The following is a 23,687-nucleotide window of genomic DNA, read 5'->3' as shown; positions in this document are numbered from 1 at the left end:
GTCCAATGCATGTGTTGTAATGTTTTGGGTTTTCCCAATTTTGCCAAATTCAGATAGAAAAAACATAGAACCACTGAGCGCTCAGTGGCCATTTGCAGCGAAAAAAATCTTTCAAGGTGGTACCAAAACACTCCTTTGATTTAGTAAGATCTATATACCTGCTAACTTCTAACACAAGTCTCTCTAGATTCTCCCTTCTCGATAGTTTAGGATAGGATATATTATGCAATTGTTATCGTTTTCGAAAAAAAAAATAGAATAAACATAGCAAAGAAGCAGGGTGGTAGAGAATTGAGGTGCAGTCTGATTGTAAAACTGTCATTGAAACAATCCAAAAGGGATGCAAGGAGGAATCATCAATAGCAACCATAATGAAAGATATATGACAGCTGAGTGGCATGTTCCAGTACATGTTCCAGTTTAGTACTTTTTCTTTTGTATATAGAACTAGAAATAGGTGTGCACACATAATGGCACAATTTGCAACTAAACTTGTTTTCAACATTAGATGGAAACAAATATATGAATATGTTATACTTTGGAAAAAAAAAGATAGAAACAACAAGTTTTCCATCCTAAATCTAATTTACATTTTCTTTTACGTACACAACTTGTACTGACTGTTTTCAATATTGCAAGTCACGAAGTGTTTAGGATTCTCGCACTTTTGCCAAATGGAGAGAGATTGCCAATGCCAATGCGACTATCCCAAGCTAATCTCCTTTAGAGGAAGTGATTGGTTAGTACAAAATTATACGACGCTTAAGATTTTGATGCCAAGAGGCTTCCCTTTAACACTACCAAGGGAAAACTACACAGTCCCCTTGCATTTTACGCTTGTCCTTTTCTAGTTCCTCATTTGTGTGAACATTGTAATTTTTTCACCTTTCTCTATCCTCTTTTAATTGTTTAATTTGAATTACAAACTTTTCGAGAATAATAACACAAAAAATAATAAGTACATATCTAAACGAACGGTGATAAAATGCGTAACGTGGAATTTGGGTTTTCCATATCCAAAAAAAAAAAAAAGCGAAAGCAAATCACTAGATTGATCGAGGGAATGAACTTGGAAGAAAATCTCGATGCCTTATATCGCTGATCTCTCTATATATATACTGGTCCACTAAAGGCATCGCTCTATCCCTGTCCGACCATATTACTGTATACTAGCTGCTAGCTGAACCTTTTATCAATTAATTAATCTCCCAGCCTTTACAGTTGAATCTTCAATGGCTTCCAATGAGGAGCGGTCATTTGCTAGCCACTATATGGTGCTAGCTCCGAAGGAAGCCACAATCTTCGATCTCCTTCGTTTCTTGCTCTCCAGCCGTGCAGACAATAGAAGATTTATTTTTACCCCAAGAGGGACGAGATTACCATTCCCTAAAAGGGTGGTTCTAGTTGGCTCTGTCGTGATGCAAATTATCTTGTTCATACTCGCAGGACCGCTAGCATTGTTGGGGCATGCAATCGAGAACTGGCTTAACCTGCTGTACGTGAATGGCGGTTTTATGGGAATTATCTTCAAAATCCTTCGGGGTAGACTCTGCTACTCAATCTCCTAATTAGTTATTGCTCTTGCTTTTCTTTCATTCGCCTGACTTTTTCCAAGTTTCATGCTACCTACTTTGCTCAATGCAAATATTATTTGCTTTTTGGATAATTCATGAACATTGATCGATAAGAATAGAGACATCAAAATGCCAAACATAAGGGCATGCATGCATGCTATCGTGCGTGTGCTGATGGATGCGTTAATCTGCGGGCGAGGTCTTATCCCAACAGTTTACGTGGAAGTTCTCCCACCATCTTCCAAATCCTACAAACCAGGGCGAGTTGTGATAGGAACAGCACTCCTTTGTTCCCTATTAATACCTCGAGTATGTGGGGTTTCTTCAAAACGCAAGCCTCCAAAACCTAGTGCACTGTCACACAGCAAGAACAAACCTCTTGAACAAACGCAGACTGGATTTCAAAATAAATTGCAGCAGTGACTCTAGTTACACTTGAATAATGAAAAGCATGAACGTAAATTAAGATCCATAAACTGATACCTGATGCTAGAGAATATCTTGGTGTCTGACTTGCGCCTAGCTAACAGATCCAACACTTGTAGTGTGAAGGAAATAAGAAATTAGTTATCGTTTTGTTGTACAGCATAACAATCTGGATAGGATTTCTTTTTTACTATATTTTATCAACTAGGTCATTAAAGATTACGTGTGTGCATGGTTGTTCCTTTAACAATCTGGAATTGGGACTTGGGACTTGGGAGTGTTAGTGCTGTGAAAGCCCTAGGTGACGGCAGTCACGGCACTATGCAATATTGCAAATTTGCAATGGTTGTTTTCTCATTTTCAATTTTCATCAGCTGAAGATGAAATCCGACTTTTTCCAAATGAAGTGATATTGTAATTTTTAATTTACAAATTGGGGCTCCTAAATTATAATACATTCATTATGCTCCTCAATGATTTAAAACTTATTACTAATTTGATCCCCAAATTTATTTATAATTGAACACATTACTTATGTTCAAATCATTTTGTGGTTTAATTGGCATTTATTTGATCACTTATACCTAAAATCCTTGGTATATGATTTAAGAAACACATAAAAAGTGATTAATTTAAACTAATTTAGTTAGTAGTTACAATGAATTTATAATTTACAATGATTAATAATAAGTAATATTAGTTACAAACTTACAAATTACAATGAATCAATGATTAGTGATAAGTTACATTAGTTACAAACTTATAATTTATTTCAAATCAAAATAAAACTTATTTATTTTATTTGCAACTCACATGTATTCACTTACACTGGTTAGTTATTTTGTCTATACTTAAAGCCTTAAGATTAGTAAATAGATAATATGAACTTTTAACTTATTTGATCACTTATACCTACAATCCTTAGTCTATGATTTAAGGAACACATAAAAAGTGATTAATTTAAACTAGAATAAACCTTAGACTGTACAATGGTTAGTAATAATTTATGAATTTATAATTTACAATGATTAATAATAAGTAATATTAGTTACAAACTTACAAATTACAATGATTAGTGATAAGTTATGTTAGTTACAAACTTATAATTTATTTCAAATCAAAATTAAACTTATTTATTTACATATGTTATTGTGAAAGTCAATACACTAATACATTGATTTGCAATTCATATACATTCACTTACACTGCTTAGTTGTCTTATCTATACTTAAAGCCTTAAGATTAGTAAATATGTAATATAAATTTAGAGTACACTAATACTTGCAAGTTATAGATTACGCATTCAAATATTCAATAATTCAAACATGAATGATGTATCAAATTACCAATATCTAAATTCCAATTACTAATTATGTTTATTGTTTAATATTTAGTATTATACATATATGTATTAATTATTATCTAATTCTAGTCATGTTACTCATGTATAAAATAATAAGTATTATAGTTATCTTATATTGTAATGTATTACTATGCATTATTGTAGTCATATAACAATTAACAAATACTAAAATAATATAAATATATTGTACATTATTATATATTATTATTATTATAAGTACATGATATGATGATAATATCATATACTAATTATTATTAATAGCATTTACCTATATAATATAATAAAGTATTAGTAGTATATACTAATACTAAATAGCATTTATTTATATATTATATAATTTTATATACCAATTTGGTAATTCGAATGCGGTAATGCGGTACCCGATTTCAATTACCGAATTTGAATGCGAAATCGGTTATTACCTAATTCATAATCTCATTACCTATTTCATACTATATTAGAATTCGGTGAATTTGGTACGTACCGAATTTGTACCAAATTACCAAATACCCGATTTCAAATTACCGAATTGAATTTGAAATCGGTTGTGAATTCGGTAAGAACCGAATTTGCTCACCCCTAGTTTTCCATATCCAAAAAAAAAAAAAAGCGAAAGCAAATCACTAGATTGATCGAGGGAATGAACTTGGAAGAAAATCTCGATGCCTTATATCGCTGATCTCTCTATATATATACTGGTCCACTAAAGGCATCGCTCTATCCCTGTCCGACCATATTACTGTATACTAGCTGCTAGCTGAACCTTTTATCAATTAATTAATCTCCCAGCCTTTACAGTTGAATCTTCAATGGCTTCCAATGAGGAGCGGTCATTTGCTAGCCACTATATGGTGCTAGCTCCGAAGGAAGCCACAATCTTCGATCTCCTTCGTTTCTTGCTCTCCAGCCGTGCAGACAATAGAAGATTTATTTTTACCCCAAGAGGGACGAGATTACCATTCCCTAAAAGGGTGGTTCTAGTTGGCTCTGTCGTGATGCAAATTATCTTGTTCATACTCGCAGGACCGCTAGCATTGTTGGGGCATGCAATCGAGAACTGGCTTAACCTGCTGTACGTGAATGGCGGTTTTATGGGAATTATCTTCAAAATCCTTCGGGGTAGACTCTGCTACTCAATCTCCTAATTAGTTATTGCTCTTGCTTTTCTTTCATTCGCCTGACTTTTTCCAAGTTTCATGCTACCCACTTTGCTCAATGCAAATATTATTTGCTTTTTGGATAATTCATGAACATTGATCGATAAGAATAGAGACATCAAAATGCCAAACATAAGGGCATGCATGCATGCTATCGTGCGTGTGCTGATGGATGCGTTAATCTGCGGGCGAGGTCTTATCCCAGCAGTTTACGTGGAAGTTCTCCCACCATCTTCCAAATCCTACAAACCAGGGCGAGTTGTGATAGGAACAGCACTCCTTTGTTCCCCATTAATACCTCGAGTATGTGGGGTTTCTTCAAAACGCAAGCCTCCAAAACGTAGTGCACTGTCACACAGCAAGAACAAACCTCTTGAACAAACGCAGACTGGATTTCAAAATAAATTGCAGCAGTGACTCTAGTTACACTTGAATAATGAAAAGCATGAACGTAAATTAAGATCCATAAACTGATACCTGATGCTAGAGAATATCCTGGTGTCTGACTTGCGCCTAGCTAACAGATCCAACACTTGTAGTGTGAAGGAAATAAGAAATTAGTTATCGTTTTGTTGTACAGCATAACAATCTGGATAGGATTTCTTTTTTACTATATTTTATCGACTAGGTCATTAAAGATTACGTGTGTGCATGGTTGTTCCTTTAATTAAGGCTGTAAGGAGGTTAGTATCCATCCATTTTTATCTTTTGTAGGGCGCCGGCCAGAAAAAACCCCAGATAGAGATTCGCCCAAGTATCGGTCGCTGACCGGACTTTCAGACGATAGGGAAGAGCTGGCTGAGAACATCCTAATTGACGATACGAGATATAATTCGGCTCTCGCAATAATGGCTGCCAAAGTCGTTTACGAGAACCCCGCTCATATCGAATATGTGGTCTCGAAAATCTGGAAGGTAAAACTGTTTTAGTTTCAATTTTCTACATGTGTTACGTGTTTGTGTATATGTTTTGGTTCTTACTTATTCGATAACCTAGTGTAGTCATCTCTTTACATATCATGTAGTGACAATTGATGACCTCGTTAAACTACTTTCACAGATGGAATTCATGGGATTTTACGATTTCTGGAACGGTAAGTATTCCTTATTCCTACCTTACTTTTAAATTTTAATGGCTGCCTTGTGAGAGGGGGATTTGCAACGATTAGTTATTGGAGAACACTTGTTTACGAAAATTAGCTGGGCTTTTCATTAAGAACGAGTTTCATGGCTTTTGAGCATTCGAAACCCTATCCTCCAAGTGCCTAGATAGTACTAATACGTAAGATACCATGTGAAAGCAATAATATGACGGACTCAAAAGGCTGCACGTATGGGGTCCAATAATGTCAACCTGGTGTTTTAAATTGCTGTTAGTTTGATGGTTAATTATTTAATTTGTCTTTCATTCGGAACTGATCCCCTTTTATTTCTTCTCCTCCTCCTTTTTTGTGGTGGTGGTGGTTAGCTTTCCAAAGGAAACCAACAACACAAGCAATGTTGTTTCGACAAAATAAGGACACGGACTCGGAACTGATATGTGTGGCCTTCAGAGGTACAGAACCCTTTGCTGCTGATGATTGGATTACAGACATGGATCTCTCCTATTATGAGCTTCCCAATGTGGGGAGGGCGCATTGTGGATTCATGGAAGCTCTTGGTCTACAGAGGGGCAGTGGTTGGCCCAAGAACATACCCCAATCGAATAGGCAATACGCTTACTATACCATCCGGGAAATTCTGAAAGATGCTTTGAAAAACAATCCCAATGCTAAATTTATAGTGACAGGTCACAGCTTGGGTGGTGCACTAGCAATTCTGTTTCCATCCATTTTGGCGTATCACGAAGAAAAGGATCTGTCGGAGCGGTTAGACGGGGTCTACACTTTTGGTCAACCGAGAGTTGGAGATTCCAGATTTGGAGCATTCGTGGAAAACAACATGGAGAGCAGCAGGCGCAAGTACTTTAGGATCGTTTATTGCAACGATCTTGTGCCTAGAGTCCCTTGGGACAATTCATGGAGCGATTTTCAGCACTTTGGAAAGTGTATCTACTTCAACAGCCTTTACAGGGGCGATGTAATGAATCCCTTGGCATTCCCAAGCTCATTTATAATTTTCTCTCATCTGCAATGTGTATATCAATACCTAGGATTAAATATTTTAATTGTTCATGGGCTGCAGATTGTTGATGAAGTACCAAACAAGAACTACTTTTCAGTCTTCATGTTCATCCCCAAAAAAATGATCTGTGTTTGGGAGCTGATGAGAGGATTTGGGATGGGAATGTTCATCGGACGTGAATACAAGGAATTGAAGGTTATGCGAGCGGTTCGACTTATGGGCATCTTCTCCATAGCTGGCCTGCCAGCACATGCTCCTCTAGATTATGTCAATTCCACAAGGTTTGCATCTCCAGATTTGTACGCTCCCAAACCATGGCTTCGCCAATAAACGATTTTCATGCAAACGACGGCCCAGCGGAGGGAAAGCCAAGCACGAAGAAACTGGATGATCCTCTTCTAGGGCTCACCTAGTTGAAAAAGTTTATTCTTTCAGTTAGTGTAAGTGGATAATTAAAACTGCTCCTCGTTTAAGCTCATGTTTTCTGGGTCGTTTATCTCTGTTGCTTGTCTATTTTATTATTATTATTTTTTTTTTTTTTGCCCTTTTCGGTGTGTGGTGAAAGATTTGCCTTTTGCATGCAATAAAATTAAAGCATCCGAGTATGCACTTTTAAGCATACTTTCTCCCTTTTTTTTTTCAAATCTGAATCTTTTGAAGATAAGAAGCAAAATACTTTCTTGTAATGCACTAAGTAAATTTTGAACCACTGATCTAGTGCATGACTCTCCCTGACCGTTGGATCATAGTCCAATGGTTTGTTATAGGATTTGTTATAGGATCTAGTGCATGACTCTCCCTAACTTAGAAGCCCGCTTTCATTAACAGTGTATTTTGTTATAGGATTTGCACCCAATGTTATGATCGAGGAAAATTGGTCAGAATTATGAGAAAAGTGTACTATTAGATACTACAAAAGCTTTAGCAACTCTAATATATATATATATATATATATATATATATATATATATATTGCATAACTAAGAATCTACCATGAAGTGTTCTTCAGTGACATTAATTTAGTGTTAGAATCCTATCTATCAGAAGAAGAATGGAGGAAAAGTTTCGAGATTTAATTAGCGAGAATCCTTCTTCTTATCAGATCTGCATTCCCAAAACAAGGGGGGAGGGGGGATGGAAGGATGAGATTCACTCCATACAAAGAATTAGAATAGTACTTCAAAGTAAAGTCATGAACCAGTTGTTGGGCGAGCTAGACACCATGGACGCCAAAGGTTGAAGAAAAAGCTCCACGCTTGGATGATGTACAGATTTTAACGAGTCACCGATTAGGCATGTTTCGAGAGCTGAAAACTGGGGTGCAGATTTCACAGCCAATGTAGGAGTTTGTCAGTAAACCACACTTTACTTCACTAGCTCAATATGCAAGCTCTCAAAATTAATTTTCTCAGAAAATCAATTTAAAATGTAGTTCGTTATCAACTATTTTTCCTAATAAGAAAACAAAAAAGAATTTTTTTTTTTCGTGCAATGATTTTGTTTAACAATTATATTGCGTATACTTCATAGTTTTTAGAATGTTTTACATATTTAAGCTTACCAAACAAAAAACGTGTGTTTGGATAGTAGATTATTTGGGATAATTTTTGAAGAGATTGCTACAACATTTTTTTTATATAATGAATGTGAGATAAAATAGTGATTAAAAAATGTAAAGAGATAAAATTATGCAAATAATTCACTTTCTTAGTTTTGACTTTTTCACATGCCAAAAACTAAGTAAATAGCATATTCACATTTTAATTACATTTACAAAGAAACTCCTATACATTTCATCGTACTAAAAAAAAAAAAAACACTTGTACCTCATAAAAACATGAGATTGATTTGATATTTCTTCCGGTGCTGCGGTAGAGCAAACTTCAATTTTTTTAAACAAATATAACTAAGGGCGGGCATGAAGTGATATAATATATATATATAGAAGCATTAGCAGGAATTTGGATTTGCATCAATCCGATTTTGAACAGGAAAAAGGGCAATGAACTCGTCTTCCGACCTACTAGGGAAAGTACGCATTTTGGATGAAGATTGACCCTTCAATGCGTTATTTGGATGATGAAGACGCAGCAAACATTCAAGGAATGGTACATGCAGGGGACTCAGTAACTTCATGGACTTTGCAACAGCTCCCCAAACAAAATCAATAATTTGATAAATGACCAAACAAAATAGTGTGGACCTAAAACTGAATACCAAATCAACGAAATTTACATGGAAATGTAACATAACAATGAGTGAGGTTAAAACAACTCAAGTACAAAACGTACTCAATGGAAGCTCTTTGTTGCAAATGTGTGTTGCGGTATGAATGTGGAGAAGCATTAGCATGAATGTATAATGGTAGATGCAGCGGTGAAATCGGGACCTTTATTCAGGGGTGCAATAATATTAACTTAGACTTATAAGGTGTTGGTTTGCAGATTTCTGAAATAACTAAATATTTATTATAGTGAGCATGTAATTTGAGATTCATTATTTTTTGAGATTCATTAATTTGAGATTCATTATTTTTTGCTTAGACTTCATATGTAATTTGTGCATTTGGGTTTTCTTCAAAACTCATGAGTTTAACCAAAAAAAAGTATTTGTTTTGTGAGAAAGAAGGGAATAAGACATGTAGAAGGAAAATGAAGAAGAAGGTGATGGATAGAGGTGGATGGCAAGTTTCGATAGAGGTGGATTGGGCAGTGATCGTGGTGGCATAGAACAAGGGGAAGAGAGTGGTGTGTTTGGTTTTTGGTGGCAGCACAGTACAAGGAGGAAGTGATGGTGGTGGTAGTGATAGAAATTGGGAAGTTGGGATTAAGCCGGTGGGGATAGAGGATCTATTGGGACCACATGAGATTTGAAGGACTGCACCGAAAGAGTAGGGTGAGGGCTTGTGGTACTTTCTCAATAGAACTTTTAATAAAAGTAATTATTAAATATTTAAGTGCTTTTAAGCATATTATTTGGAGACATAATTGAATAAATGTTTATTATATTGAATAATATGTAATTTAAAAATTTTAAATATATCTATTTCTTTATTTAATCTATAATATAGAATAACATAATTAAATTTAATTTTTTTCAAATCATAAAAACTACTCTAAAAGTATCAAATTTAAACTTTTGTAAACAAAAAATTTTATTTCAAATTTTATGAAATAATATTCATCCATCTTAAAAATATTTTTAACACCTAAAAGCATTTTTTTATTAAAAGCACTACAAGCCCAATTGAGACGTAAGCTTGAAATATTTCGAGGCCTCACTCAAATTGAATGAAGTGACAGTTTTTCCACCACTCAATCTACATGTGGGCCGACCTGTAGACAGAGTCTACACAAGTATTGCCCATCTAATTGACCACAGGGGCATGGGGAGCAGTTGGTTACTGCAAACAGCCAGTTTTTGCAAGGGCGTGTGGTGGGCCTTTTGACCACTCCGAGGATATTAGTGACAATTACTAATTTTAATATCTCGTAGCTTGTAGGTGTCTGACTATTAGTAATGTTTAGGGCTTTCTCACTTGTCTTAACTTTGAAAGCGAAACTACGCGTCTAATTTACGCTAGAGGAAATGATTGCTTAGGCTAGTACAAAACTACTTGTTTCTAAGTGGGTGGTTTCTAACAACTCCAAGGTGCTATATTTGTCCAATGCATGTGTTGTAATGTTTTGGGTTTTCCCAATTTTGCCAAATTCAGATAGAAAAAACATAGAACCACTGAGCGCTCAGTGGCCATTTGCAGCGAAAAAAATCTTTCAAGGTGGTACCAAAACACTCCTTTGATTTAGTAAGATCTATATACCTGCTAACTTCTAACACAAGTCTCTCTAGATTCTCCCTTCTCGATAGTTTAGGATAGGATATATTATGCAATTGTTATCGTTTTCGAAAAAAAAAATAGAATAAACATAGCAAAGAAGCAGGGTGGTAGAGAATTGAGGTGCAGTCTGATTGTAAAACTGTCATTGAAACAATCCAAAAGGGATGCAAGGAGGAATCATCAATAGCAACCATAATGAAAGATATATGACAGCTGAGTGGCATGTTCCAGTACATGTTCCAGTTTAGTACTTTTTCTTTTGTATATAGAACTAGAAATAGGTGTGCACACATAATGGCACAATTTGCAACTAAACTTGTTTTCAACATTAGATGGAAACAAATATATGAATATGTTATACTTTGGAAAAAAAAAGATAGAAACAACAAGTTTTCCATCCTAAATCTAATTTACATTTTCTTTTACGTACACAACTTGTACTGACTGTTTTCAATATTGCAAGTCACGAAGTGTTTAGGATTCTCGCACTTTTGCCAAATGGAGAGAGATTGCCAATGCCAATGCGACTATCCCAAGCTAATCTCCTTTAGAGGAAGTGATTGGTTAGTACAAAATTATACGACGCTTAAGATTTTGATGCCAAGAGGCTTCCCTTTAACACTACCAAGGGAAAACTACACAGTCCCCTTGCATTTTACGCTTGTCCTTTTCTAGTTCCTCATTTGTGTGAACATTGTAATTTTTTCACCTTTCTCTATCCTCTTTTAATTGTTTAATTTGAATTACAAACTTTTCGAGAATAATAACACAAAAAATAATAAGTACATATCTAAACGAAAGGTGATAAAATGCGTACCGTGGAATTTGGGTTTTCCATAGGGGTGAGCATTCGGTGCAAATGCGGTAAATCGGTGCGCTGAATTCGGTTTTTTCGATTATTGCACCTATAGAAATCTAAACCGTTTTCAATTTTGAATTGGGCATTACCGAATTCATGCGGTACCCGATTTCAAATTCGAAAACGGTAATGAATTCGGTCTAACCGAATTCATCTATTATTTAAAAAAAAACCTGAAGCAAATTAAGAGAATATATAAACCAATCTTTATAGTTCAGCAACTACCAACCCCCGCAAGCCATTAGATGTTTCTCTTTTACACATTGCAGAAAATTCATATCCAGAATCCTAGGTACAACTTCTGGAGCCGTACTTTCACTAGATGTGCACCAGAGATTGAGAATCTCCACGGACAAGGAGGCAAAATTTTCATTTTAGCAAGTTTTTTCCTTTTTAATTTTTCTAACGGGTAAAAGGTGGAATTTTTCCCCAAGGCCTTAATTTTTAAAGGCTGCACAACTGGAGAGAGCTTCTTGTGTATAAAATACAAAGCTTATGTTATATAACACCTAATCTAAACTACTACAACAGTTAGAGTTTGCAATTGGAAGCTCAGATTTCGTCCCCTTATCAATTCAGGATAACAAATTTCCTAGTCGATCTTGGCCCATTTTAATGCCAGAGACACAGAGCCAAAAACAGAGGAGCACTTACCTAAGTGAGCCAGAGATAAGCAGTGATGAACCAGCGATGAACTAGTGAGATCTTGGTGCTTCGTCTTCGACACTCGGCAGCGATGAACCAGCACGGCAGGACACAGCCGACAGGAGACGTAGAGCGCGGCGGACTGGCAGAGGCCGGAGAGGCAGAGAGCAGCTTCGATTTGGGAATTGGGACTTGGGACTTGGGACTTGGGACTTGGGAGTGTTAGTGCTGTGAAAGCCCTAGGTGACGGCAGTCACGGCACTATGCAATATTGCAAATTTGCAATGGTTGTTTTCTCATTTTCAATTTTCATCAGCTGAAGATGAAATCCGACTTTTTCCAAATGAAGTGATATTGTAATTTTTAATTTACAAATTGGGACTCCTAAATTATAATACATTCATTATGCTCCTCAATGATTTATAAATTATTACTAAATTGATCCCCAAATTTATTTATAATTGAACACATTACTTATGTTCAAATCATTTTGTGGTTTAATTGGCATTTATTTGATCACTTATACCTAAAATCCTTGGTATATGATTTAAGAAACACATAAAAAGTGATTAATTTAAACTAATTTAGTTAGTAGTTACAATGAATTTATAATTTACAATGATTAATAATAAGTAATATTAGTTACAAACTTACAAATTACAATGAATCAATGATTAGTGATAAGTTACATTAGTTACAAACTTATAATTTATTTCAAATCAAAATAAAACTTATTTATTTTATTTGCAACTCACATGTATTCACTTACACTGGTTAGTTATTTTGTCTATACTTAAAGCCTTAAGATTAGTAAATAGATAATATGAACTTTTAACTTATTTGATCACTTATACCTACAATCCTTAGTCTATGATTTAAGGAACACATAAAAAGTGATTAATTTAAACTAGAATAAACCTTAGACTGTACAATGGTTAGTAATAATTTATGAATTTATAATTTACAATGATTAATAATAAGTAATATTAGTTACAAACTTACAAATTACAATGATTAGTGATAAGTTATGTTAGTTACAAACTTATAATTTATTTCAAATCAAAATTAAACTTATTTATTTACATATGTTATTGTGAAAGTCAATACACTAATACATTGATTTGCAATTCATATACATTCACTTACACTGCTTAGTTGTCTTATCTATACTTAAAGCCTTAAGATTAGTAAATATGTAATATAAATTTAGAGTACACTAATACTTGCAAGTTATAGATTACGCATTCAAATATTCAATAATTCAAACATGAATGATGTATCAAATTACCAATATCTAAATTCCAATTACTAATTATGTTTATTGTTTAATATTTAGTATTATACATATATGTATTAATTATTATCTAATTCTAGTCATGTTACTCATGTATAAAATAATAAGTATTATAGTTATCTTATATTGTAATGTATTACTATGCATTATTGTAGTCATATAACAATTAACAAATACTAAAATAATATAAATATATTGTACATTATTATATATTATTATTATTATAAGTACATGATATGATGATAATATCATATACTAATTATTATTAATAGCATTTACCTATATAATATAATAAAGTATTAGTAGTATATACTAATACTAAATAGCATTTATTTATATATTATATAATTTTATATACCAATTTGGTAATTCGAATGCGGTAATGCGGTACCCGATTTCAATTACCGAATTTGAATGCGAAATCGGTTATTACCTAATTCATAATCTCATTACCTATTTCATACTATATTAGAATTCGGTGAATTTGGTACGTACCGAATTTGTACCAAATTACCAAATACCCGATTTCAAATTACCGAATTGAATTTGAAATCGGTTGTGAATTCGGTAAGAACCGAATTTGCTCACCCCTAGTTTTCCATATCCAAAAAAAAAAAAAAGCGAAAGCAAATCACTAGATTGATCGAGGGAATGAACTTGGAAGAAAATCTCGATGCCTTATATCGCTGATCTCTCTATATATATACTGGTCCACTAAAGGCATCGCTCTATCCCTGTCCGACCATATTACTGTATACTAGCTGCTAGCTGAACCTTTTATCAATTAATTAATCTCCCAGCCTTTACAGTTGAATCTTCAATGGCTTCCAATGAGGAGCGGTCATTTGCTAGCCACTATATGGTGCTAGCTCCGAAGGAAGCCACAATCTTCGATCTCCTTCGTTTCTTGCTCTCCAGCCGTGCAGACAATAGAAGATTTATTTTTACCCCAAGAGGGACGAGATTACCATTCCCTAAAAGGGTGGTTCTAGTTGGCTCTGTCGTGATGCAAATTATCTTGTTCATACTCGCAGGACCGCTAGCATTGTTGGGGCATGCAATCGAGAACTGGCTTAACCTGCTGTACGTGAATGGCGGTTTTATGGGAATTATCTTCAAAATCCTTCGGGGTAGACTCTGCTACTCAATCTCCTAATTAGTTATTGCTCTTGCTTTTCTTTCATTCGCCTGACTTTTTCCAAGTTTCATGCTACCCACTTTGCTCAATGCAAATATTATTTGCTTTTTGGATAATTCATGAACATTGATCGATAAGAATAGAGACATCAAAATGCCAAACATAAGGGCATGCATGCATGCTATCGTGCGTGTGCTGATGGATGCGTTAATCTGCGGGCGAGGTCTTATCCCAGCAGTTTACGTGGAAGTTCTCCCACCATCTTCCAAATCCTACAAACCAGGGCGAGTTGTGATAGGAACAGCACTCCTTTGTTCCCCATTAATACCTCGAGTATGTGGGGTTTCTTCAAAACGCAAGCCTCCAAAACGTAGTGCACTGTCACACAGCAAGAACAAACCTCTTGAACAAACGCAGACTGGATTTCAAAATAAATTGCAGCAGTGACTCTAGTTACACTTGAATAATGAAAAGCATGAACGTAAATTAAGATCCATAAACTGATACCTGATGCTAGAGAATATCCTGGTGTCTGACTTGCGCCTAGCTAACAGATCCAACACTTGTAGTGTGAAGGAAATAAGAAATTAGTTATCGTTTTGTTGTACAGCATAACAATCTGGATAGGATTTCTTTTTTACTATATTTTATCGACTAGGTCATTAAAGATTACGTGTGTGCATGGTTGTTCCTTTAATTAAGGCTGTAAGGAGGTTAGTATCCATCCATTTTTATCTTTTGTAGGGCGCCGGCCAGAAAAAACCCCAGATAGAGATTCGCCCAAGTATCGGTCGCTGACCGGACTTTCAGACGATAGGGAAGAGCTGGCTGAGAACATCCTAATTGACGATACGAGATATAATTCGGCTCTCGCAATAATGGCTGCCAAAGTCGTTTACGAGAACCCCGCTCATATCGAATATGTGGTCTCGAAAATCTGGAAGGTAAAACTGTTTTAGTTTCAATTTTCTACATGTGTTACGTGTTTGTGTATATGTTTTGGTTCTTACTTATTCGATAACCTAGTGTAGTCATCTCTTTACATATCATGTAGTGACAATTGATGACCTCGTTAAACTACTTTCACAGATGGAATTCATGGGATTTTACGATTTCTGGAACGGTAAGTATTCCTTATTCCTACCTTACTTTTAAATTTTAATGGCTGCCTTGTGAGAGGGGGATTTGCAACGATTAGTTATTGGAGAACACTTGTTTACGAAAATTAGCTGGGCTTTTCATTAAGAACGAGTTTCATGGCTTTTGAGCATTCGAAACCCTATCCTCCAAGTGCCTAGATAGTACTAATACGTAAGATACCATGTGAAAGCAATAATATGACGGACTCAAAAGGCTGCACGTATGGGGTCCAATAATGTCAACCTGGTGTTTTAAATTGCTGTTAGTTTGATGGTTAATTATTTAATTTGTCTTTCATTCGGAACTGATCCCCTTTTATTTCTTCTCCTCCTCCTTTTTTGTGGTGGTGGTGGTTAGCTTTCCAAAGGAAACCAACAACACAAGCAATGTTGTTTCGACAAAATAAGGACACGGACTCGGAACTGATATGTGTGGCCTTCAGAGGTACAGAACCCTTTGCTGCTGATGATTGGATTACAGACATGGATCTCTCCTATTATGAGCTTCCCAATGTGGGGAGGGCGCATTGTGGATTCATGGAAGCTCTTGGTCTACAGAGGGGCAGTGGTTGGCCCAAGAACATACCCCAATCGAATAGGCAATACGCTTACTATACCATCCGGGAAATTCTGAAAGATGCTTTGAAAAACAATCCCAATGCTAAATTTATAGTGACAGGTCACAGCTTGGGTGGTGCACTAGCAATTCTGTTTCCATCCATTTTGGCGTATCACGAAGAAAAGGATCTGTCGGAGCGGTTAGACGGGGTCTACACTTTTGGTCAACCGAGAGTTGGAGATTCCAGATTTGGAGCATTCGTGGAAAACAACATGGAGAGCAGCAGGCGCAAGTACTTTAGGATCGTTTATTGCAACGATCTTGTGCCTAGAGTCCCTTGGGACAATTCATGGAGCGATTTTCAGCACTTTGGAAAGTGTATCTACTTCAACAGCCTTTACAGGGGCGATGTAATGAATCCCTTGGCATTCCCAAGCTCATTTATAATTTTCTCTCATCTGCAATGTGTATATCAATACCTAGGATTAAATATTTTAATTGTTCATGGGCTGCAGATTGTTGATGAAGTACCAAACAAGAACTACTTTTCAGTCTTCATGTTCATCCCCAAAAAAATGATCTGTGTTTGGGAGCTGATGAGAGGATTTGGGATGGGAATGTTCATCGGACGTGAATACAAGGAATTGAAGGTTATGCGAGCGGTTCGACTTATGGGCATCTTCTCCATAGCTGGCCTGCCAGCACATGCTCCTCTAGATTATGTCAATTCCACAAGGTTTGCATCTCCAGATTTGTACGCTCCCAAACCATGGCTTCGCCAATAAACGATTTTCATGCAAACGACGGCCCAGCGGAGGGAAAGCCAAGCACGAAGAAACTGGATGATCCTCTTCTAGGGCTCACCTAGTTGAAAAAGTTTATTCTTTCAGTTAGTGTAAGTGGATAATTAAAACTGCTCCTCGTTTAAGCTCATGTTTTCTGGGTCGTTTATCTCTGTTGCTTGTCTATTTTATTATTATTATTTTTTTTTTTTTTGCCCTTTTCGGTGTGTGGTGAAAGATTTGCCTTTTGCATGCAATAAAATTAAAGCATCCGAGTATGCACTTTTAAGCATACTTTCTCCCTTTTTTTTTTCAAATCTGAATCTTTTGAAGATAAGAAGCAAAATACTTTCTTGTAATGCACTAAGTAAATTTTGAACCACTGATCTAGTGCATGACTCTCCCTGACCGTTGGATCATAGTCCAATGGTTTGTTATAGGATTTGTTATAGGATCTAGTGCATGACTCTCCCTAACTTAGAAGCCCGCTTTCATTAACAGTGTATTTTGTTATAGGATTTGCACCCAATGTTATGATCGAGGAAAATTGGTCAGAATTATGAGAAAAGTGTACTATTAGATACTACAAAAGCTTTAGCAACTCTAATATATATATATATATATATATATATATATATATATATATTGCATAACTAAGAATCTACCATGAAGTGTTCTTCAGTGACATTAATTTAGTGTTAGAATCCTATCTATCAGAAGAAGAATGGAGGAAAAGTTTCGAGATTTAATTAGCGAGAATCCTTCTTCTTATCAGATCTGCATTCCCAAAACAAGGGGGGAGGGGGGATGGAAGGATGAGATTCACTCCATACAAAGAATTAGAATAGTACTTCAAAGTAAAGTCATGAACCAGTTGTTGGGCGAGCTAGACACCATGGACGCCAAAGGTTGAAGAAAAAGCTCCACGCTTGGATGATGTACAGATTTTAACGAGTCACCGATTAGGCATGTTTCGAGAGCTGAAAACTGGGGTGCAGATTTCACAGCCAATGTAGGAGTTTGTCAGTAAACCACACTTTACTTCACTAGCTCAATATGCAAGCTCTCAAAATTAATTTTCTCAGAAAATCAATTTAAAATGTAGTTCGTTATCAACTATTTTTCCTAATAAGAAAACAAAAAAGAATTTTTTTTTTTCGTGCAATGATTTTGTTTAACAATTATATTGCGTATACTTCATAGTTTTTAGAATGTTTTACATATTTAAGCTTACCAAACAAAAAACGTGTGTTTGGATAGTAGATTATTTGGGATAATTTTTGAAGAGATTGCTACAACATTTTTTTTATATAATGAATGTGAGATAAAATAGTGATTAAAAAATGTAAAGAGATAAAATTATGCAAATAATTCACTTTCTTAGTTTTGACTTTTTCACATGCCAAAAACTAAGTAAATAGCATATTCACATTTTAATTACATTTACAAAGAAACTCCTATACATTTCATCGTACTAAAAAAAAAAAAAACACTTGTACCTCATAAAAACATGAGATTGATTTGATATTTCTTCCGGTGCTGCGGTAGAGCAAACTTCAATTTTTTTAAACAAATATAACTAAGGGCGGGCATGAAGTGATATAATATATATATATAGAAGCATTAGCAGGAATTTGGATTTGCATCAATCCGATTTTGAACAGGAAAAAGGGCAATGAACTCGTCTTCCGACCTACTAGGGAAAGTACGCATTTTGGATGAAGATTGACCCTTCAATGCGTTATTTGGATGATGAAGACGCAGCAAACATTCAAGGAATGGTACATGCAGGGGACTCAGTAACTTCATGGACTTTGCAACAGCTCCCCAAACAAAATCAATAATTTGATAAATGACCAAACAAAATAGTGTGGACCTAAAACTGAATACCAAATCAACGAAATTTACATGGAAATGTAACATAACAATGAGTGAGGTTAAAACAACTCAAGTACAAAACGTACTCAATGGAAGCTCTTTGTTGCAAATGTGTGTTGCGGTATGAATGTGGAGAAGCATTAGCATGAATGTATAATGGTAGATGCAGCGGTGAAATCGGGACCTTTATTCAGGGGTGCAATAATATTAACTTAGACTTATAAGGTGTTGGTTTGCAGATTTCTGAAATAACTAAATATTTATTATAGTGAGCATGTAATTTGAGATTCATTATTTTTTGAGATTCATTAATTTGAGATTCATTATTTTTTGCTTAGACTTCATATGTAATTTGTGCATTTGGGTTTTCTTCAAAACTCATGAGTTTAACCAAAAAAAAGTATTTGTTTTGTGAGAAAGAAGGGAATAAGACATGTAGAAGGAAAATGAAGAAGAAGGTGATGGATAGAGGTGGATGGCAAGTTTCGATAGAGGTGGATTGGGCAGTGATCGTGGTGGCATAGAACAAGGGGAAGAGAGTGGTGTGTTTGGTTTTTGGTGGCAGCACAGTACAAGGAGGAAGTGATGGTGGTGGTAGTGATAGAAATTGGGAAGTTGGGATTAAGCCGGTGGGGATAGAGGATCTATTGGGACCACATGAGATTTGAAGGACTGCACCGAAAGAGTAGGGTGAGGGCTTGTGGTACTTTCTCAATAGAACTTTTAATAAAAGTAATTATTAAATATTTAAGTGCTTTTAAGCATATTATTTGGAGACATAATTGAATAAATGTTTATTATATTGAATAATATGTAATTTAAAAATTTTAAATATATCTATTTCTTTATTTAATCTATAATATAGAATAACATAATTAAATTTAATTTTTTTCAAATCATAAAAACTACTCTAAAAGTATCAAATTTAAACTTTTGTAAACAAAAAATTTTATTTCAAATTTTATGAAATAATATTCATCCATCTTAAAAATATTTTTAACACCTAAAAGCATTTTTTTATTAAAAGCACTACAAGCCCAATTGAGACGTAAGCTTGAAATATTTCGAGGCCTCACTCAAATTGAATGAAGTGACAGTTTTTCCACCACTCAATCTACATGTGGGCCGACCTGTAGACAGAGTCTACACAAGTATTGCCCATCTAATTGACCACAGGGGCATGGGGAGCAGTTGGTTACTGCAAACAGCCAGTTTTTGCAAGGGCGTGTGGTGGGCCTTTTGACCACTCCGAGGATATTAGTGACAATTACTAATTTTAATATCTCGTAGCTTGTAGGTGTCTGACTATTAGTAATGTTTAGGGCTTTCTCACTTGTCTTAACTTTGAAAGCGAAACTACGCGTCTAATTTACGCTAGAGGAAATGATTGCTTAGGCTAGTACAAAACTACTTGTTTCTAAGTGGGTGGTTTCTAACAACTCCAAGGTGCTATATTTGTCCAATGCATGTGTTGTAATGTTTTGGGTTTTCCCAATTTTGCCAAATTCAGATAGAAAAAACATAGAACCACTGAGCGCTCAGTGGCCATTTGCAGCGAAAAAAATCTTTCAAGGTGGTACCAAAACACTCCTTTGATTTAGTAAGATCTATATACCTGCTAACTTCTAACACAAGTCTCTCTAGATTCTCCCTTCTCGATAGTTTAGGATAGGATATATTATGCAATTGTTATCGTTTTCGAAAAAAAAAATAGAATAAACATAGCAAAGAAGCAGGGTGGTAGAGAATTGAGGTGCAGTCTGATTGTAAAACTGTCATTGAAACAATCCAAAAGGGATGCAAGGAGGAATCATCAATAGCAACCATAATGAAAGATATATGACAGCTGAGTGGCATGTTCCAGTACATGTTCCAGTTTAGTACTTTTTCTTTTGTATATAGAACTAGAAATAGGTGTGCACACATAATGGCACAATTTGCAACTAAACTTGTTTTCAACATTAGATGGAAACAAATATATGAATATGTTATACTTTGGAAAAAAAAAGATAGAAACAACAAGTTTTCCATCCTAAATCTAATTTACATTTTCTTTTACGTACACAACTTGTACTGACTGTTTTCAATATTGCAAGTCACGAAGTGTTTAGGATTCTCGCACTTTTGCCAAATGGAGAGAGATTGCCAATGCCAATGCGACTATCCCAAGCTAATCTCCTTTAGAGGAAGTGATTGGTTAGTACAAAATTATACGACGCTTAAGATTTTGATGCCAAGAGGCTTCCCTTTAACACTACCAAGGGAAAACTACACAGTCCCCTTGCATTTTACGCTTGTCCTTTTCTAGTTCCTCATTTGTGTGAACATTGTAATTTTTTCACCTTTCTCTATCCTCTTTTAATTGTTTAATTTGAATTACAAACTTTTCGAGAATAATAACACAAAAAATAATAAGTACATATCTAAACGAAAGGTGATAAAATGCGTACCGTGGAATTTGGGTTTTCCATAGGGGTGAGCATTCGGTGCAAATGCGGTAAATCGGTGCGCTGAATTCGGTTTTTTCGATTATTGCACCTATAGAAATCTAAACCGTTTTCAATTTTGAATTGGGCATTACCGAATTCATGCGGTACCCGATTTCAAATTCGAAAACGGTAATGAATTCGGTCTAACCGAATTCATCTATTATTTAAAAAAAAACCTGAAGCAAATTAAGAGAATATATAAACCAATCTTTATAGTTCAGCAACTACCAACCCCCGCAAGCCATTAGATGTTTCTCTTTTACACATTGCAGAAAATTCATATCCAGAATCCTAGGTACAACTTCTGGAGCCGTACTTTCACTAGATGTGCACCAGAGATTGAGAATCTCCACGGACAAGGAGGCAAAATTTTCATTTTAGCAAGTTTTTTCCTTTTTAATTTTTCTAACGGGTAAAAGGTGGAATTTTTCCCCAAGGCCTTAATTTTTAAAGGCTGCACAACTGGAGAGAGCTTCTTGTGTATAAAATACAAAGCTTATGTTATATAACACCTAATCTAAACTACTACAACAGTTAGAGTTTGCAATTGGAAGCTCAGATTTCGTCCCCTTATCAATTCAGGATAACAAATTTCCTAGTCGATCTTGGCCCATTTTAATGCCAGAGACACAGAGCCAAAAACAGAGGAGCACTTACCTAAGTGAGCCAGAGATAAGCAGTGATGAACCAGCGATGAACTAGTGAGATCTTGGTGCTTCGTCTTCGACACTCGGCAGCGATGAACCAGCACGGCAGGACACAGCCGACAGGAGACGTAGAGCGCGGCGGACTGGCAGAGGCCGGAGAGGCAGAGAGCAGCTTCGATTTGGGAATTGGGACTTGGGACTTGGGACTTGGGACTTGGGAGTGTTAGTGCTGTGAAAGCCCTAGGTGACGGCAGTCACGGCACTATGCAATATTGCAAATTTGCAATGGTTGTTTTCTCATTTTCAATTTTCATCAGCTGAAGATGAAATCCGACTTTTTCCAAATGAAGTGATATTGTAATTTTTAATTTACAAATTGGGACTCCTAAATTATAATACATTCATTATGCTCCTCAATGATTTATAAATTATTACTAAATTGATCCCCAAATTTATTTATAATTGAACACATTACTTATGTTCAAATCATTTTGTGGTTTAATTGGCATTTATTTGATCACTTATACCTAAAATCCTTGGTATATGATTTAAGAAACACATAAAAAGTGATTAATTTAAACTAATTTAGTTAGTAGTTACAATGAATTTATAATTTACAATGATTAATAATAAGTAATATTAGTTACAAACTTACAAATTACAATGAATCAATGATTAGTGATAAGTTACATTAGTTACAAACTTATAATTTATTTCAAATCAAAATAAAACTTATTTATTTTATTTGCAACTCACATGTATTCACTTACACTGGTTAGTTATTTTGTCTATACTTAAAGCCTTAAGATTAGTAAATAGATAATATGAACTTTTAACTTATTTGATCACTTATACCTACAATCCTTAGTCTATGATTTAAGGAACACATAAAAAGTGATTAATTTAAACTAGAATAAACCTTAGACTGTACAATGGTTAGTAATAATTTATGAATTTATAATTTACAATGATTAATAATAAGTAATATTAGTTACAAACTTACAAATTACAATGATTAGTGATAAGTTATGTTAGTTACAAACTTATAATTTATTTCAAATCAAAATTAAACTTATTTATTTACATATGTTATTGTGAAAGTCAATACACTAATACATTGATTTGCAATTCATATACATTCACTTACACTGCTTAGTTGTCTTATCTATACTTAAAGCCTTAAGATTAGTAAATATGTAATATAAATTTAGAGTACACTAATACTTGCAAGTTATAGATTACGCATTCAAATATTCAATAATTCAAACATGAATGATGTATCAAATTACCAATATCTAAATTCCAATTACTAATTATGTTTATTGTTTAATATTTAGTATTATACATATATGTATTAATTATTATCTAATTCTAGTCATGTTACTCATGTATAAAATAATAAGTATTATAGTTATCTTATATTGTAATGTATTACTATGCATTATTGTAGTCATATAACAATTAACAAATACTAAAATAATATAAATATATTGTACATTATTATATATTATTATTATTATAAGTACATGATATGATGATAATATCATATACTAATTATTATTAATAGCATTTACCTATATAATATAATAAAGTATTAGTAGTATATACTAATACTAAATAGCATTTATTTATATATTATATAATTTTATATACCAATTTGGTAATTCGAATGCGGTAATGCGGTACCCGATTTCAATTACCGAATTTGAATGCGAAATCGGTTATTACCTAATTCATAATCTCATTACCTATTTCATACTATATTAGAATTCGGTG

The 23,687-nt window shown here is 34.6% G+C and overlaps 2 protein-coding genes and 1 long non-coding RNA gene across 5 annotated transcripts; 2 read left to right on the top strand and 1 right to left on the bottom strand.

The window, feature by feature from the left end:
- Nucleotides 1-2,253: 2,253 nt before the first annotated feature.
- LOC113754524 lies at nt 2,254-22,205 on the bottom strand. Of its 3 annotated transcripts, none has more exons than XR_003465217.1 (3): nt 21,922-22,205; nt 11,995-12,224; nt 2,254-2,297 (listed from the first exon to the last, which is right to left on the bottom strand). It is a non-coding gene; the product is annotated as an uncharacterized LOC113754524 (long non-coding RNA). The 3 variants fall into 3 exon arrangements; XR_003465216.1 differs by having other exon boundaries at nt 2,254-2,286; XR_003465215.1 differs by lacking the exon at nt 2,254-2,297 and having other exon boundaries at nt 11,751-12,224.
- On the top strand, nt 5,334-6,988 carry LOC113754523 (phospholipase A1-Igamma2, chloroplastic-like). Its single transcript, XM_027298970.1, has 4 exons — nt 5,334-5,434; nt 5,580-5,613; nt 5,988-6,598; nt 6,704-6,988. Exons 1-4 carry the CDS (start codon nt 5,369-5,371, stop codon nt 6,971-6,973), a joined length of 981 nt encoding a protein of 326 aa, XP_027154771.1. The 5' UTR covers nt 5,334-5,368; the 3' UTR covers nt 6,974-6,988.
- Nucleotides 15,261-16,915, top strand: LOC113754522 (phospholipase A1-Igamma2, chloroplastic-like). The gene is made up of 4 exons (XM_027298968.1): nt 15,261-15,361; nt 15,507-15,540; nt 15,915-16,525; nt 16,631-16,915. Exons 1-4 carry the CDS (start codon nt 15,296-15,298, stop codon nt 16,898-16,900), a joined length of 981 nt encoding a protein of 326 aa, XP_027154769.1. The 5' UTR covers nt 15,261-15,295; the 3' UTR covers nt 16,901-16,915.
- Nucleotides 22,206-23,687: the final 1,482 nt, after the last annotated feature.

The sequence above is a fragment of the Coffea eugenioides genome, chromosome 11, assembly GCF_003713205.1.
Source record: "Coffea eugenioides isolate CCC68of chromosome 11, Ceug_1.0, whole genome shotgun sequence".
NCBI lineage: Eukaryota > Viridiplantae > Streptophyta > Magnoliopsida > Gentianales > Rubiaceae > Coffea > Coffea eugenioides.
The sequence above is the reverse complement of the archived record's forward strand: the minus strand, read 5'-3'. Positions and strand labels throughout refer to the sequence as shown.